Below are 18,416 nucleotides of genomic sequence, written 5' to 3' on the forward strand. Positions count from 1 at the left end.
TTGAACATCTAACAGACATCTCTTACCTAATATGTCTGAAAAAGAACTCTTGACTTCTGCCTCCAAAAATGCACCTCCCTTCTGCATCTCAGTAAATGGCCCTCCTCTCACACAGTGGGCTGACATGTATCTTGTTAGCTCTAAGTTCAGAGGACTAAACTCCAGTGCCTCACCATCTCCTACAAAGCTCCACCTATACCTCATTTGCCCTCCTCCTCCTCGCTGAGTCAGCTCCAGCCACCCTGTTCCTCACATAACCTGCTTTATTCTGACCCCAGAGCTTTTTTATACCTGAAGTCTCTGCTTGAGAGGTATTACTTCTTGTGGAAGGCTTTCTTGACCACTCTTAAAAATAAACACCAGATCATCCATTCACCTTCCATCATAGTCAATCCTTAATCCTCCAGTCAGCTTTATTTTCTTCAGAATATTTATCACTAACCAAAATTAAATTATATGTTTCTTTTCTGTACCCACTCCCCATTAAAATGTAAGCTCTACAATAAGAACTTCCTCTTACCTTTCCTTACTCTATCTCCAGTTTCAACACCAGTACCTGGCACATTATTTATTGACGGAACGACTTTTCCCAGTCTTCCCTATCAGTCTGTAGTATCTACCCTTGAGCGGCACACATCTCTCCTTTCCCTCACAGCTAAATCTGTAACAGTGTTCCCAGTTTCTCATGTTCATTTGGAATTGAATACACTGCAATCTGGGTTCTAGCCTATGCTCATTAAGTTCTACAGCCCTCCTCACTCCAATAGCCACAGCCAAAGAACACTCACTCCTTATCTTCTTGACCTTTCTGCAGCAATACTGACCACATCCTCCTTCCAGAAAAATCACCTTCCTAAATTTCAATGACAATACTCTCTCCTGATTCTCCTTCTACTCTCCAGGTACTCCCTTCAGCCAGTCTCTCCTGCTCCTTAAATTTAATGATCAGTCTCCCCATTGTAATCTATAGGTTCTAACCATCCCTGAGCAATCAACTCTACTAACTATGGATTTATCTTAGCCCAGATTTATTCCACCCGAATTCCAGATCCACATGCTTAACTGTCCTTGGATATCTCTACTCGGATGTCCCACAGGTACCACAAATAAAACATGCTAAAAATGGAAGTCACTTCACTTTCCCCTGCTTCCAACCTTGACCCCTAAAGCATGCTTCTTCGTCCTAGATATGCATTCTGATAAACAGCACTGCCCAACTAATCAAGCCCAAACCCTGAGTTTTCCTAGACATTTCACTATTCCAAAATCCCCGTGCCTCATTGTTCACCAAATAGGTCTCCTACTTGCACGCATGTACGTGAGTGCTCAGTCGTGTCTAACTCTTTGTGAACCAATTTGCACTCACTACAGCAATTTTCTTGGGGTAACTTACCTGTTCGTCTCCCCACCCTGCCCTCTGCAAATCCATCCTTCAGATAATCTCTTTCTAGAACACAAAACTCATACTGGTTTGAAATTTCTTAAAAACTCACTCCCATTTATCCACCCTATTGACAAGGTTCATTTCCTGGCATCAGCCCCTCCATTTTTGCTCCAATAATGTTAAATTTCTTATGGTTTCCCCTCAAAGGAAAATCCTTTCTGCTCATCTCTCTGTCCATGGGATACTCTCCCCAACATCAGAGACAACCCAAGCACATAACTCCCTTTGGGATGTGTTCATGAATTCGTCCATGAACTGAGCAGCCTCCATATCGATTCTTTCACTGTACCTTGCAAGTATAAATTCATTATAGTTCATACTATGATGAACTATATGATTACAGTTCCCACTTTGTATTCAAATTACACGTCTCATCTTAGAAGGCTGGAACTGGAATTCCCTTTGTGTTTTGTCCCGAGTCCCAACACAATATCTCCACATAGAGAAGGTATTCAGTGCATATTTATTAAATGAATGGATGAAAGCAGAAGTCAGAAAACCATGGCCCATGGGCTAAACCTGGCTTACCACCTGTTTTTGTCTAATCTGTGAGCTAAGAACAGTTTTTGCATTTAAAAATGTTTAGAGAAGAAATTTTTATTTTATTTTTTTTTGAGAAGAAAATTTTAAAAGGAATATTCAGTGATACCTGAAAAATACACGAAATTCAAATTTCAATATCCACAAATAAAGATTTATTGGATCATAGCCAAGCTTATCTGTTTACATTTAGTCTTAAGGCTGCTTTCAAATCAGGAGAGCAGAGTAGTTGCAGTCGACAGCATGTGGCCTGCAAAGTCATACTTGTTATTTAGTCCTGTATAGAAAGTGTACTGACTTGAATGAAATAAAATGATCACAGATGTTTGGATGTGACAGAATTCAGTTCAAGTCTTGGCTTTACCACTTACTGCCTGGCATATGTGTGCACTCAGTTGCTCAGATGTGTGAGACTCTTTGCAGCCCCACGGACTGTAGCCTGCCAGGCTCCTCTGTCCATGGGATTTCCCAGGCAAGAATACTGGAGTAAGTTGCCATTTCCTCCGCCAGGGGGACTTCCCGACTCAAGGGTTCAAACCTGCATCTCCTGCACTGGCAGACAGATTCTTTACCACTGAGTCCTGCATGACCTACGACAAATAACCTAACCTTTCTTGCATGTGTGCGTGCTAAGTTGCTTCAGTTGTGTCAGCCTCTCTTACTTAGACTCAAATTCCAAATCTGCAGAATATGGTAACATATCTTGCTGGATTGTTTTGAAATTTTACTAAGCCTCATAACTGAGATCACTGCTGTAGGAACCAGTCTATAAAATGCCTGGTACAGAGTCCAGCTTAAAAGACCTTGATGCTGGGAAAGACTGAGAGCAGGAGAAGGCGTTGATGACAGAGGATGAGATGGTTAGATGGTATCTCTGACTCAACGGACAGGAGTTTGAGTGAACTCTGGGGGATAGTGAAGAGCAGGGAAACCTGGCATGCTGCAGTCCATGGGGTTGCAAAGAGTTAGACATGACTTAGTGACTGAACAACAACGTTGAGATACCAGGCCTGGATTTGAATTCCAGCTCCATTACAGACTGTGTGATGAAGAACTTCTCAGTGCTTCAATTTCCTCATTCATTACACTGGGATAATAATAATATACATCTTATAGAACTGTTATGAGAATTAAATGAGTTGGTACCTGTGAAATGCTGAGCGCAGGGCCTTGCAGATGGTAAGCACTCCATAAATATTACTATTACTATAGCAGATGTTTGCTTAGTAGTGGTTTCTCCTCTTCCAGCCTCCTCTTCTACTCTACCTCTCATCCCTATTCAAAAAAGCCTAGATCTAAAGCAGTAAGTCAATACCTGCATGACAAGTGCAATTGTACCTTAAGGGGAGGTTGAGGGGGTCATAACAACCTTGTGCTCACTCTCTGAGCCCCTCTTCTCAAGATACTTTCTTCCTCAGAAATCTAGCCTATCCCCAGACGTCAATGTAGGGGGCTATAAGATTCTTTTTTCTAACCAAGATTTCTCTCTTCTGAGCCCCAGTGCAGTGTTTCTCAACTCCTGATTTCTCCCCAGTGGCCTTACCTTCTCGGGGCAACTTCCTGACCCAGGGATTGAACCGGGGTCTCCTGCATTGCAGGCAGATTCTTTACCATCTGAGCCACCAGGGAAACCTACCTAATGGCCTAACATCACCTTAAATCCAAAATGTCAAAAGCTAAAAATTACTCTTTTCCCCACCTCTCCCTTCCTATCTTCCCTAACTAATATTAAGAACCTGCTATTCTTTCAGCACGTTGACTGGTCGTCTTGAAATTACACTTTAGTCCTTGTTCTCTTGCAATGAGACTTTATCTCAAATCGTGTTGCTTTTTCTTTTCTTTTTGTTCCTACCATCACTGACTAATTCAGGTCCTTTCAACTTCAAGCTCATGCCCCCAGTCTCTGAATGGTTCCTGCCACAAGCACCAACCTACTCCACACACAATACCACCACACTAATCTTCCTGAAACTTACATCACGCTCTTTCTTTGCTTCAAACTCTGACCCCTTTTCCATCCCATAATCTCTATGGAAAAAGGAAAAGACTGACCTTAGTGTTGCAATCAAATCCTTCCCTATCTACCTTGCTCCAGTCTTCATTTCTCATCTTATCCCCTATAATAAAAAAAATACCATCATCTTATACTTATGCAGTGCTTCATCCAACTTAGAAAACATCACTACATGCCCTGGTATTTCATCTTCACAGAGACCCTTGGAAAGAGGCCAAAGCAGCAGTTGCATCCTTCTTTTACAGAAAACAGATCTCTTGCACTGACTCAGAAGTCAGGACTTACATATGGGCATCTGTTCTAGAAACCCTGGTCTTCTCAGTACTGTCTGATAGACCTCTCTCTAACACGCTCTTGTTTTCTCAGCTCTGCAGTCTACCCTCTGCCATTCTCCTACTTGGTGGCCATCCCTGAAGTGAAGAGTGTTGGGGAAAGTTCATAAAGCAGTGTTTCTTAGAGATGCTGGAATGTGCTATAGCAGGTGTTTAGCTTCCAGTCTCTGCCATGTATAGCCAAAAAGATCCCTCTAAAGAAGGGCATCTATAGTGTATTTCTCCAAGAACACACAATCAAACATCCTCACCGCAGGCCACAATACAGAGTATGCTGTGTCTGGACTAGTTACACCGACTTCATTTCCTACCTCTTCCCCCTCAACCATGGTCCTCCATCCGCAGGGGGTTCACTGCTGTTCCCAGAACATTCCAAATCTCAGGGCCTCTGGACTTGCTGTATCCTCCTTTTCACATCCTTCACTTAACTCAAGTTCTTTCTTTCAAAGTTCCATCTTCAGAAAAGCTCTCCCTGACCATCACTATCTAAAGTAGGCCCCCATTCTCTAGTCCCAGTCTGGGTTCTTGTAACAGTTGTCACTTTCTAACACTGCTGCTGCTGCTGCTGCTAAGTCGCCTCAGTCGTGTCCAACTCGGTGCGACCCCACAGATGGCAGCCCACCAGGCTCTGCCGTCCCTGGGATTCTCCAGGCAAGAACACTGGAGTGGATTGCCATTTCCTTCTCCAATGCATGAAAGTGAAAAGTGAAAGTGAAGTCGCTCAGTCGTGTCTGACCCTTAGCGACTCCATGGACTGTAGCCTACCAGGATCCTCCGTCCATGGGATTCTTCAGGCAAGAATACTGGAGTGGGTTGCCATTTCCTTCTCCATCTATTTATTCTTTCATGGTCTTTTTCAGGGATTCACAATTTTTTTCTGTCAAGAGCCAGAGAGTAAATATGTTCAACTTTCTCTGTCATAACTCCTCAACTGTGCATTGTAGCACAAAGCAACTTTGAGAATATGGAAATGAGGAGATGCGGCTGTGCTCCAATAAAACTTTATTTACCAAGACAGGCAGTGGGCCAAGTCACAGGCCATACACCCTTGGCATATTCCTTCTAACGGAGTGTGAGTGTCAGAGGAACAGGAAGCTTCTCTATCTTGTTCACTAAGGTTTCCTTGTGGCCAGAATAATTCCTGGCCCTGAGTACACATTCAATATATAAATATGTGTTGAGTAAATAAAAAGAACTAGTCTGGAGTGGGGAGTTATGCTCCTCTTCTACCTTCTCAGGTGACAAGAGCATGACATTCAAGGAGAATGAGGCCAAGGTCATCAGCTCCATTTCCGTTTGGTTAGTATCATATCATGAAAAGTGGTCTCAAACCATTGTGTGCCTGTCACCAACAATAACCACCTCATGCAAACAATGCCTTTTATTACATAACCAGGTCCAGGTAGGAGTCTGTTAAAACACAGGCCGCTGGGCCCCACCCCCAGAAGTTGTGATCGGTAGGTCTGGGGTAGAGTCTAAGAATCTGCATTACGAGCAAGTTCCCAGGTGATACTGATAGGCTGGTCCTGAACCACATGTTGAGCAGCATTGGATGACAGTGCCCCAAAATAATAGGATGTGAGTGCTCAGCTGCTCAGTCCTATCCGACTCTTTGCGACCCTAAGGACTGTAGCCCACCAGGCTCCTCTGTCCATGGAATTCTCCAGGCAAGAATACTGGAGTGGGTTGTCATTTCCTCCTCCAGGGGATCTTCCTGACCCAGGAACTGAACCTGTGTCTCCTGCATCTCCTATAATGCAGGCAGATTCTTTACTCTGAGCCATTAGGGAAGACCCCAAAACAATAATACTAGCATTTTTACACTATCAGGTGGGGGATGGGGAGGAGGGAAGAGCCACAGATTCCTGATGTCTCAGTGATCTGGCTGGAGAGGAGCTGAAGGAAAAACAAAAACATAATACTGACAGCTCAGCGGAACTGCTGCTCCAGTAAAATCAAGACAGAAAAACATGAGGTCTTTAATTTTTAACAGACTGTCTTCCAAACACTCTTATTTTCACTTGCAAATCTAGCTGTAACTGGCTAAAATAATAAGCCAAAAACGTAAAAGAGAGACACCACCAGTGGGTGGCTAACCTTGATAGTGGACTAAGGATTATCTTCTCCATCGGCTCCATAATCAGTTTCCTTAAAATTAAACAAGAATCATAGCCACCTGTCTTTCTACTGGTAGATGCCAGGAGCCTTTTGGAGATGGATACTGGGTATATATAATCTATATAGTGAAAGTGTTAGTCACTCAGTTGTGTTTGACTCTTTTGCTACCCCATGGACTATAGCCCACTAGACTCCTCTGTCCATGGGATTTCCCAGGCAAGAATACCAAAGTGGGTAGCCATTCCCTTCTCCAGGAGATCTTCCTGAACCAGGAATTGAACCTGCGTTTCCTGCATTGCAGGTGGATTCTTTACCATCTAAACCACCAGGAAGCCCAACAAAATACATGTACAATAAATGACCAAGCCTAGGGGTCACTTTTTTCAAATGATGAATTCACCATAATAAAACTTGAAATGGACTAGCAACAACTTTTGCAAATTATATATCTGTCAACTCCAGGGACTTCAAAATAACCCCTCAAACTCACATTAAAACCACCCCAAAGCCATTACTTACACTTCATCAATCTGAATAGCCCTCAAAGGAATTAGAATTTATATACATTTGTAGTTGTTTATAAAGTGGATTTCTACTGTGATGGTTTTATGTAGCTAAAGTTTAGGTTAAGAATAATTTTAAGGTCAAAAAATAGGGTAAAATCTAACTTCTTAGGAGAGAAATTCAGGAAACAAATCAAGAATGTTCATGAATGGACAATTAAGTAGATGGCAATACTGCATCAACATGTTACTTACAAAGACAGACAGTATTATGATCAAAATATGAATTAGCAGACTTCCAATGTGTCTGGAAGTCTAAAGTGTTTCTCAGCTAAGACCAAGTAATTTTTTTATGAAAATCTAGCATCTGAATTAAAAAGTTTCAGTGTGGAATATATCCTAGATTTTTACAGTGTTGTAAAGAAAAAAGAACATAAAAATATCTCATAAACAATTTGTATATTGGTTACATGATGAACTGTTATTTTGTATATATTAAGTTAAAGCATTAAATTATTAAAATTGATTTCACCTTCTCAGTTTTGTTACTGTAGCTCCCAGAGAATTTCAAATTACATGTGACTTGAAACTAGATTTCTATTAGACAGTGTGATCATGCAGCCCAATTCTGCAAGAAGATTTGCTATCTCTTTTTCCCTTTGAGTGGCTTCTAAAAAGCTTGCAGAAAATGATAGGGAGCAATGAATAAGCATACAGATATGCAGTATGTCTGACATGGAGTGAAGCTCTTTGATCCTGGCCTAATACGGGATCACCTCAGGCCAGGTGCTCATCCACTGTAACCCAAGGTTCTAATCACCATTTTTCCCAGGGGAAGGACGATCAGTTTCACCTCAGCGACTACTGTCCATGTGTGTTTAGTCGCTAAGTTGTCTCTGATTCTTTTGCGATTCCCCAAGGACTGTAGCCCACCAGGTTCCTCTGTCTGCAGGATTTCCCAGCAAGAATACTGGAGGAGGTTGCCATTTCCTTGTCCAGGGGATCTTCCCCACCCAGGGATCGAACCTGTGTCTCTTCTATTGGCAGGTGGATTCTTTACCATTGGGCCACCAGGGAAGCCCTCAGAGACTACTATGTACACTCTTATCTGTAGCTATACAAACACATGAAATTCATTTCAAATTGCAATTAACTGTATCAGAACTGCTAGCAGTGTTACTAAGAATGAACATGATCTCTGACTATGAAAACTACCTGGTTCCCACCACCCCCCACCTCCCAGCATGTATTTCATTCTTACCGAGAAGGGACACATTTCTAACAACTCCTTTACATAATCCCTGCCCATTTCACTTCAGTGTCTTTAACTCCTGATTTAGAAAGTTTCTCATTTCCTTGCACTCACTGTCAAAACTCTACAATCACAGAGGACACCAAAGGAGAATGCTGGTTGAGGAAGAATACCAGAAGGAAGTAGGGTCCAGTTACTCACCCCAACGGTTGCTATATAACCATAAGGATGCCACACACACAAAAAAACACTATACGGAATATAAAAAGTTTAATACCTTGAGCTCTCTTTGCTAAGTATCAAAAAGATACTTACGTGTGCAGATGTGTGTTGAGACCTTAAGTTTAAGGATAATATTGTTAGAGAACGAAATGTACTGCTGGGCAGAATTAGAAGTGATTGTGAAGCTTGAATGAAAATAATGTTTAAAAAAAAAGGAGGGGGGTGCAAATATTGCCAAAACATTAAAACACTTACATGATTTAATTACCCTGTCATAAAATATAAACTTCAAGGACTAATTCGAGCACACTGGAAAAGAGCCACAACCTATGCAATAGGAAAGAATTTTATTCCCTAACATGTGTTTCTAACCCACTGAATATTATCATCCTGCAGCAAGGGTCAACAACTTGTGGCCAGCTCTGGAGATGACTTGGAGTGGTACTTGAGTAGGTAGCCATAAATATTCTCTGAATGAAAGACTGAATGAAGCAGGAAACTCACACACAGTGCAATTAACATGCAGATCTTCACAGCCAGTTAATCTGAAACCAGAGCCAGAGGGAGAACAAAACAGCACCTTGGTGGCCAGTCCCAGGCCATTCCCCAGGGAGTCAGCTACCCTAAGTTATTTTCATTCTATGTACACATAGTTTACTCATCCCCTCTTACTTTTATGAAAGTTCCAAGTTCTCTTTCCTACAAACTCTTTCCCTCTTAACCAGTTCCCCCATACAAAAGCAGGGATGCACTTTCGAGTCTTACCATTTTTTCAGACAATTATTAAACATCTCTAACAGTCACTCCCAAATGTTCACTGGGCCTCCCAAAGGCCAGACACTATGCTAGGTGGTAGCATACAGAGGTGTAAGTATAACACTATACCTATGTGGTGCAGCCAGACAAGTGAACAATTACAGCATAAAAAAATGCCTGGAGAATGATGCACGAGTGCTATTGGAAGGACTTAACTTTGCTGGGTGGGCGGGGAGGGTGACAGAGTCTTACGGAACAAAGGTAAAAGAAGTCAAAACCAAAAATTACAGTCTAATATACCTGCAACTGTTCTAATGGTCAACTCATCAAGTTAGCACTCTAAACTGGCTCTTTGAATGTAGATCCTCTGACTACAGAGAAATCTGAAGTTCATGACAGTGGCACTGATTACTGGCAAGAGAAGGAAAACACAGACAGACAGACACACACACACACACATACTCCAGCAGAAGAAAATGTGCAAACCTAATTAGTGATGATGTCAAGAGGCTTCACCCACTTAATGTCTGTCCCTCCAAGCTGAAGGTGACTTGACTGACCCACTCCTGTGATTGACTTCAGTTGGATTTTTCACACAGTAGTGATGGATTTGCAAGAATCCATCCATACTTTCTCCCTGATACCTCTTGTGGCTACTGGCCAAGTCTGCTAGACTGCTGGTTGGTACCACGGCCCTGAAGAGATAAACAGACCATGTACGTGAACAAGACAGACCCACACTCTGCTTTGGTACTATTCAGAAAGACAGTTAGAAACATGGATTCACAAACATGTGGGAGGGCAGTTCGAAAAGCAGCAAGGATGGCACCCGGGAAGGTGCCTAACAAGCAATTCATCTCTTGCTAGTTTTGCAGGACCCTGTTTTTACCTCCTGGTACCTGGTTCTTTAGACATTTTATCAAGCATGAGAGTTTTCTGTTTCTGACTTCCTGTGGCTACAGATCATTCCCAAGATTCATGACTACCCTGCCTAACTTTCTACTGCCATCACCCTCCTCGTCTCTTGTCCTCACCCTTGCCCGAACCCTCTTTTCATGCAAAACACTCACTTTCCTCCCATGGAACATAGGTAATGTGTTCCTCTGGAAACCGTCTGCCTTATCCAACATCTCCATCATCAATCAGGACACAGATAATATATAAAAATCACCACATTTTAAAAAATGCTCTGATCTATAGACCTCTTACAGGTTCTTTCCTTAATTTTAATGTATAACTTTAGCGGCTAAAAAGTATGTGTGTGTGTGTTAGTTGCTCAGTCGTGTCCAACTCTTCGCAACCCCACGGACTGTCTGTCAGTGGCTAAAAAGTATACCCAACCATTTTAAGGAAATGAAAAACATCATGGCTCCTAGCACAATGCTAAAATTAATGTGAAATTAAACTTTAATCAACAAAGATTTTAATTACGAATGGCACTACTTTAAAATTTTATGAATATGAAGGGTAGGAAATGCTTCCATATTCATGAAAGAAGCCCCACGGCAGTACTTATGATGACATTTAAAACATACTATTTTTAGGATAATATATCCTAAATGATACCTTAATCTTCACTAAAAACAATTTTTGGAACCTGCACTCTAAAAAAATCCAAACCACTGTAAATATATGTGTTAGATGTTATAAAGCTGATGTTTTGAAAATTAAGACTCATAAGGACATGGATTTCTTTTTTGAAATGTTGCAAACCTAATGTGAAGGAATTTGGTCAATTCACATCAGAAGCTTCCTGATTTTCACTGTGAAAAGGTTTACAACCTTTAAACAAGACTGCTGTTAATAAACTCTTAAAATTCTAAGACTAACAGAAATACCTTTCAAACTAAATTTCTAATATAAAACAAGAAAGTTTATTTTGCTATATTTTAACTTACACATGGATGTCAACAGATGAGAATGGACTTCAAAATCAACTTTATACAAAATCATGGAATCAAAGACTCCAGAAATTAAAATATTTATGTTTTATCCTTTATTGAAAGTCAAAGTAAATATAATAAATGATTCACTGAAATTTAAAGTCAAGTAAGAGTGTCATAATCTTTTTAACAGATCACTTAGTGAAGTAAGTTGTTCGACATGATAGCAAAGAACTTTTCAGTGGGAGTGAATTTACTTTGTCACAGGAAAGCAAAAGTCACCACGTTAAAAATCCCATGCTAATTGCCAATGCTGGCTTTCCAGTCCCCAAATTCTGAAAACAAAATTATTGCAATTCCCACTGGGACTGTCTGCATGCTCATTTATAGCACTAGATAGCACTCCTGGAGAACAGAAATCTAACAAAAAAGTGATACAACTTCAAAACCCTTTCAAGAACTAGAGTAATGACCTACCTACTGTTGTACTTAACATTTTGAAAATAAACAGTCTCAGATGCTTTTGAGAATAACATGTTAGGATCACTGGTCCATTTATTCACTATCATTGCTTACATATGAAAATCTTCAAAAACTTAGGGGAAATATAAATCAAGTAGAGATTAGTTCAAATAGGAACTGTATTTGAAAGCTCAAATGATTTTATCCAAAATGAAGAGCAGCCCACAAAAAAGCTAGGAGGCACTCAAGAAAAAGGAGTTAGAATTCACAAAAGATTCCCTCTCTGAAACTGGGCAAAATTAGTAAGAAAAAAGTTGGTAATTATATTGTCATCAATTTGTTTATCCCTTCCTTATGGCATGTCTCACACTGTGCTGCAGGAGCTGTGCACATGCGTCTTCCGTCTTCCCCACCACACTTAAGTTGAGGAGCTCCCTCTGCTTCATTCATCCTTGGTACCTAGCCCAGGGTCTTAAACATAGTAGCAAATGAAAAAAAGGGTGGATGATTTAAGGTAATAAAACATATTCCTAACTAGGTAATCAATTAGGCTCCAACTCATGCAAGAACATTTATAATTTCATTTTAGCTAATAAAACACTGAGTAATTTGATATGTTTTTAACAACATTTGCAAAGCTATTAAATGGATTTTAAGCTCTGAATAACATATTTATACTCTAAATGTATTTAAGAAGAAAGCATGTAGTGAAACATTAGGGAAAAAAAAACTTCTACCAATGAAACAGAAAATGATGGGTTTCACTGTGTGTAACATGGAACTAGATGGTGCTGGCAGGTTGAACATAAAATGACTAAGAACTGACATTGTAAAATGTTTAAAGACCCTGGAATTCTGGTTGTGAAAGTCAAGATTGGCAAGCAGGAGACAATGTAGAGTACCATAACTCCAGTGTCTGGAAAGGCAGGTGGGGAATCTGTTTCTCCAGCAGGAACAATAACTCTGATCACAATCTATATAGTGCTGCTGGAAACAGGTACAGAACCAGCCCACACCATGGACTCACTCCCCATACCCCAGAGGAAACGATGGAATACCAAGCAGAGTGGGTCCTTTCTGGACTCTCCACAATTTCAGTTCAATCAACTCTAAAACTAAAGTCCAGAGCTAAAGTAGGCAAATGATAGCCTGCAGGCCAAAATGGGCCAAATGTGGCCACCTCCAGTGTTTGTGCAGCCCTCAAGCTAAGAGTGGTTTTTACATTTTTAAATGGTAAAAACGAAGAATCATAAAAATTATATGAAATTCAATGTCAGTCCCATAAAGAAAGTTTTCATTGGAACACGGCTGTGCTCATTCATTACATGTTGTCTGCTTTTACACTACAACAGCAGAGGGGGCATAGGATTGCCAAGCCTATGATATTTACTCCCTAGCCCTTCACAGAAAAAAAGCATGCTGACCCCTAGAATATGCCTTGAACATTTCTCTGTGCTTCCAGTTGCACCTCATTTCTCTGAGGTAGTCCACTGCTTTGCAAAGTATAGACTAAAGCTTGACAGATGTCCACCTTGGGGTTCTGTTGTCCAAAGTTACATTCTTACATACAATATAGTGCAACTCATTAGGGTGGGCCCAAAGACGCAAAGCAGGGGCATACAGAACGCACTGAAATAGAAGCACAGGGCAAGCACGCTACAGGCGGGCAGCACAGTTCAGATTTCTTCCCAGACTACTACAGCCAGTTCTAGGTCATACTACTGAAAGGAAAAGGGAACTACAGAGAATTTGGCGGTGGACAGATGATTAAAAGAGCTCAAAAATCCTACCACTAAAGAAATGGGATTAGTTGGCCCAAAGAAGAAAGCATGAGAAAAGAACTACACTACCGAGGGTGTCAATCTCTACATTTGTTGATACATTAAATTCTAACCAATGAAAGTAACTGGTAGGCCCAACTAAAATTCCACACACCATAGATCTAATAAATTAAATGTGATTCTTAAGGAGATTGTCATTCCTGCCTTAGGCCATTAGCTAGACCCTTAAAAAGTAATCATTTGACAAATACTGTACTGTAAATCTTCAACTGATGTATGGTAGGAATGTTCCTTTTTTCAGAAACATCTGGCATGCTCTAAGTTACAGAAAAGGTGTGCTATTCCTGTGCTGAGGGGCTCAGTAATATTCAAGTAACTAAAAGGTAAATATAAGTTTCATGACCACATGTCTTTCCACAGGACCAAACAGGGGAAAACAGGCTTAAAGTACAGAATTTGTGTTACATTCAAGAATGTTCACACTGTGGGGTTTTAATTTCTCTAAAGGATTCCTGAGGGTAAAGGAATGTTCCCAGGATACCATTCAATTACAAAACTCAGCCTGCAACTATCCAGATATTTTCTTGAAGCAAGGAGAATGGGTCTCAAACACCCTTCTTCCATTGCTATGATTCTGTAACTCTAACTCTCCCAGTTCTTACGAGTCAGAGAGCCTACAGCCATTGCTCACTTTCATTTTGTCCTGAAGGTGGTCAATGTACACACGACTTCAAAGATAAACTTCACATACCAAATTAAAATTTGATTATCACTTTAATTACAATTTATTTAAAATTACAAGACAGGAATGTTTCCATTAAGTAAAAAAAGGGGGGAGGGGGAATAGGCATAGCTTCTAAATATTTCTATGAGCCTATGTACCTTATTATTTCAAACTGTCCAACATCAGTACACAGTAAGTGAAGAAAATACAGTATATTTCCTATTGGTTTTGTGATTTTAGAATACAGAATCCTTGGACACAATATATTCTTGAAGTCAATCTCAAATTAATTATAATTAGTAATGGAAATCCTGAAACTTGCTCTAAATATAATTTTGATCAATCTGAGTTTTTCCATCTTGAAATTCTAAGGCCTATATTTCCCTAAGAATACCTTCGCAACGTTGTGGTGCACACGCAAGAATCTGACTCACTAAACTTTCTCCACTCCTACATCACCTATATAGGATTTTAACATCAAGAGTACAAAATACCTTCAAGCCACTTCTACAATCTTGCATTAACCTTACCAGGATAAACTTTTCCGCCAAGTTTCGTTAAGACTTTTTATTTAAAGACCTGTGGTAGTGAAACAAAGAAAACACAACCCCCTCCCCCTTTTCTAAACCATATGGCAGCAAATTAAAGTTAACTTATTTTTTTATCAGCTCAACGCCCAGACCTCGGCCCTAAACATTTTTCTCTTTGTGCCCTGGGATCGGACTAAAACAGTCTGCTGATTTGCAACTGTACCCCCATGTTTTAAAATCACAAAACAAAGTCCCAAACGCCCCCTAACCACTACCAGACCTCACCACGGTCATTTACTAAAACCTGGTTCAGGAGACCATGCATGCCGGGCAAGGGGCCCGCAGCCCGCCAGGGCCCGCAGCCCGCCAGGAGCGAGTCCCCTTCCGACCCAGTGACCGAGCAGTGAGTTTGCTCACCCGGCCGGGCCGGATCCGCCCCGGGAACTTGGGTTACCCGAGCCCAGGGACGCGCCGAGGCCTAGCCGCGAGGCCGGGGCGGGCTCCAGGCGACGGGGGCTTCCCGTTCCCCGACCGCAGAGCCTTCCCGCCCGCCCCGCCGTCGTCCGCAGGCAGGGGCACTCCCCGTCGTCTCCCGGAGACCGGACTCACCCACCGAGTCCCGGGTCGGCTCCTCGGTCTCCTGCCGCCGTCCGCGGCCCCGCTCGGCGGCCGCGCCGGGCCCTTCCGGGACGGCGGGAGCTCTAGGCCGCGCCGGGGCCCCGCGGCTCCGGGACCGGCCGGCCCGGCCGCGGCGTCCGGTATCAGTCCCGAGGACCGGGCTCCCGCCGGTAACGGGCCCCGCCGCCTCCCCTCCCCCTCCCCCGCCCCATGACAGTGCAAACCCTCCGGCCGGCCCGGCCGCCCCGCCTCCGGCACCAGGCCCAGCTCAGGGCCGCGGCCGTGGCGGCGGCGGCGCCGCGGCTCTACGCCCTCGCTCGCTCGCTCGCTCTCGGGCCCGGCGTCTCGGGCCCGGCTCGGGCCCAGCCGAAGTCTCCGCCGCTTCCCGGCCGCCCTCCGCGGCGCCCGGCCCGGGCGGGGTAGGCCGAGGCCCGGGCGGTGGGGGTGGGGGCGGGGGCTCCTCTCACCTTCATGTCGGGACATCCTAGTTCAGACGGTGGCGGCGCGGCCCCTCCCGGGCTCCGACTGCAGTGTCCCCTGTGGGGTCCCGGCGCTGCCCGCGCCGGCCGGCCGACTCCCACTCGACTCCCGGGCTCGGCCGCGGGGGCGGGGTGGGCAGGGGAGCGCTCCCGCGGCGGCGGCGGCGGCGGGGAGGCGGCGCGGGGCGGGAATGGGGCCGGGCCTGGCCGGGGCTGAGCTCCTCCAGGAGGCGGGTCCGACGCCGCGGCTCCGCCGGCGCCCGCCGTGACTCGGTCACTCTCGGGCCCGCCGGCTCCCGGCTGCGGCGCCGCGCTCCGCAAACCCCGCTCCTCCCCTCCCCCGGCCCACCCCCCCGCCCCTCTTCCCCGGCTCCCGGCCGCCGCCTCCTCCTCCTCCTCTTCCTCCTCCTCCGCCTCCTTCCGCCACCCGCACGCCGGCCCCGCCTCTCGCTGCCCGCGCCGGGCCCAGCTGCCCGGAGCCCCGCGGCCGGAGGGCGCGGCGGGGGCGCCGCGGCGGCGGCGGCGGCGGCGACTCGGGCGGCGGCGTTTGGCCGCGCTCGCCGGCAGGCCTCGGTCGGGCGCCCGAGCCCGGCCTCGGCCTGGCCACCGCCGCGCCGCCGCGCCTCGCGTAGGGAGGAAGAGGAAACGCCCCGGCGCCGGCGCTCGCCGGTACGGCCGCGCGGCCCCGAGCCCCGCCTGGGGCCTACGTGGAACCGGGTCCTAGGCGCTTCGCCGTTGGGCCGGGCCGACCGCGACGGCAGGTGCTTCCCGACAGCGAGCTGAGACCACGGCAGGCTCCCGCCTTCGGGAGCTTGGCCGCCGGGCCGACCGCGGGAAGCCCCCTGCTACCCTCAACCCGGACGGGAGGCTGCGCAGCGGCCGGGGACACGTGTTTGTGTTTCTTTTTAAGCCAGCGGCTCGGCAGGAAAGGCGGCTGACCTCCGGGCGTTGTCCCGCCTTGCCCGGCCCGGTGACTCGTGGTCGGGAGGGCGTGGGCGCGGGAGGCGGCTGGGCTTGGCTGCTGTGCCCCACGGCCGGCTGGCTCCTTGGGAACCATCCCGGTGGAAGACTCCGCTACCGCCTGCCCGGGTGTCCGGCGGCCCCCGCGCAAAGTTTGTTCCAGCATCTTGGCTCAGCCTGAGTGCTCCGCTCTGAAAACTATTGGGGTGTGTGTGTCTGTGTGTCTTTTTTTTTTTTTTTCCTTTTCCAGTTCCTGAACTACTTTTCCGTTTTTAACCTGTCTTTTATATTTTTACCATCATCCTTGTCAACTTTGTTTTCAGGCATTATTCATCAAATATTTATGCATCCCCTTACCACGTGTCTGTTGGTAGCGTGGTTTGGTGGAAAGAAGCCGCACTTTGGAATCAAGACAGATCTGCCATGGATTCTGGATCTGATATCTTCTGTATAACCTTGGACAAGCTCATTGACCTTGCTGAGTCCCCGTTTCCTTGTCTTTTGTTTGGTTTTTGACTGTTATTTTAATTTACGCGTTTATATTTGAAATTTCTTTGTGTGTGTGTGTGTGTGCGCGCGCAAAAACCAGAACTGTGTCCTTTAGCTAAAAGTCTACCTAAATTAGATTCTAAAGTACTTGCTTTGGGATTATTCTTATTCCTTTCCACCATTACTAGCTGTGTCACCTGGAGAAAACGAATGCCTTCTTGTGCCTTTCCCATCTTTAAAATGGGCGTTTAAAAAAAAAGGGGGGGGCGTGATTACAGATGATAATAATAATAACAGCAAGTATTTGGTGAATTAAGAGCTAAAGTGTATATAAACTAGCAGGGGACACAATAAAAGCAGTTTGTTACAGTATTTCTTAAATCTGATTTAAGAGGCATCTTGATTTCAAAGATATAAAAAGCTTGTCTTAAAGTCAAGGAAATAAATATTCGGTCACTCAGCTCTACCCAAGGGCTTGTGTGTGTTTGGTGGTAATTAATGATCAGCCAAACTAAGGTTTAAACAAACACGGCTTTAAATGAGGACTTTGTCACCAGAAGTATTTCCAACGCATGTATGGAGCTTTTGCCTAAGTCCAGTCCCATCCAGCTTGAAAAGTTTCATCAAGGCCTTAACGGGGTTTGGTGGGATACAAAGAGTAGGGCTTCTAGGGACTTCCCTTGTGGTCCAGTGGTTAAGACTCCATGTTTCCAAGCCTGGGGGCTATGGTTCGATCCCTGGTTGGGGAACTAATTTCCCACATGCCCTGTGGCGTGGAAAAGAAAAAAAAAAATAGGGCTTCCATCAAGGATAACTAAGATTAACTGACGATTGTCTTCTGCCAGTGACTTTCTATGCATTTTAGAGTATTGTGTGTGTGATCTAAGGTACCAAACTCTTAGTACCCTTGGGCTATAAAAGAAAAGACAGCAACACCCCATAGTCCTCTGTTAAGTAAACGATGTCTGTAAATATATTGTGATAGTGATTAAGGCAGTATCAATAATATAGTCAGACAAAATGCTGGAGCAGGTAGGAGACCTGACAGAAACACAACTGAACTCCAGGAAGGAGTAAGAGTTTGTTTCGGTTTGGGAATTTGTTAGCTAATCCTATTAAGGAGTGCATACAGATGACTGTCTAAACCTGAAAGGGATATCAGATGTTTGACAGTTATTGTTTTCAATCAGGCAAGAGTAAGAAAATGAAGAATCTGATTAAAGTATTTTTTTCTCTTTGTTAAGAGTAAGCAGGAATATTACAATTATTCAGGGTTTTCATGACTGGACGAAACATTTCCTCAGTTCGA

The 18,416-nt window shown here is 44.4% G+C and overlaps 1 protein-coding gene across 1 annotated transcript in view; it reads right to left on the bottom strand.

Moving 5' to 3' along the window:
- KCMF1 (potassium channel modulatory factor 1) overlaps positions 1–15,805 on the bottom strand; it is a 79,059-nt gene extending 63,254 nt beyond the window's left edge. The window contains exon 1 of the mRNA XM_070798836.1: positions 15,647–15,805. Coding sequence (XP_070654937.1) covers positions 15,647–15,662 — 16 coding nt within the window. The 5' untranslated portion in view covers positions 15,663–15,805. The remainder of the gene's footprint in view (positions 1–15,646) is intronic.
- Positions 15,806–18,416: the final 2,611 nt, after the last annotated feature.

Source organism: Bos indicus, chromosome 11, assembly GCF_029378745.1.
Source record: "Bos indicus isolate NIAB-ARS_2022 breed Sahiwal x Tharparkar chromosome 11, NIAB-ARS_B.indTharparkar_mat_pri_1.0, whole genome shotgun sequence".
Lineage (NCBI taxonomy): Eukaryota > Metazoa > Chordata > Mammalia > Artiodactyla > Bovidae > Bos > Bos indicus.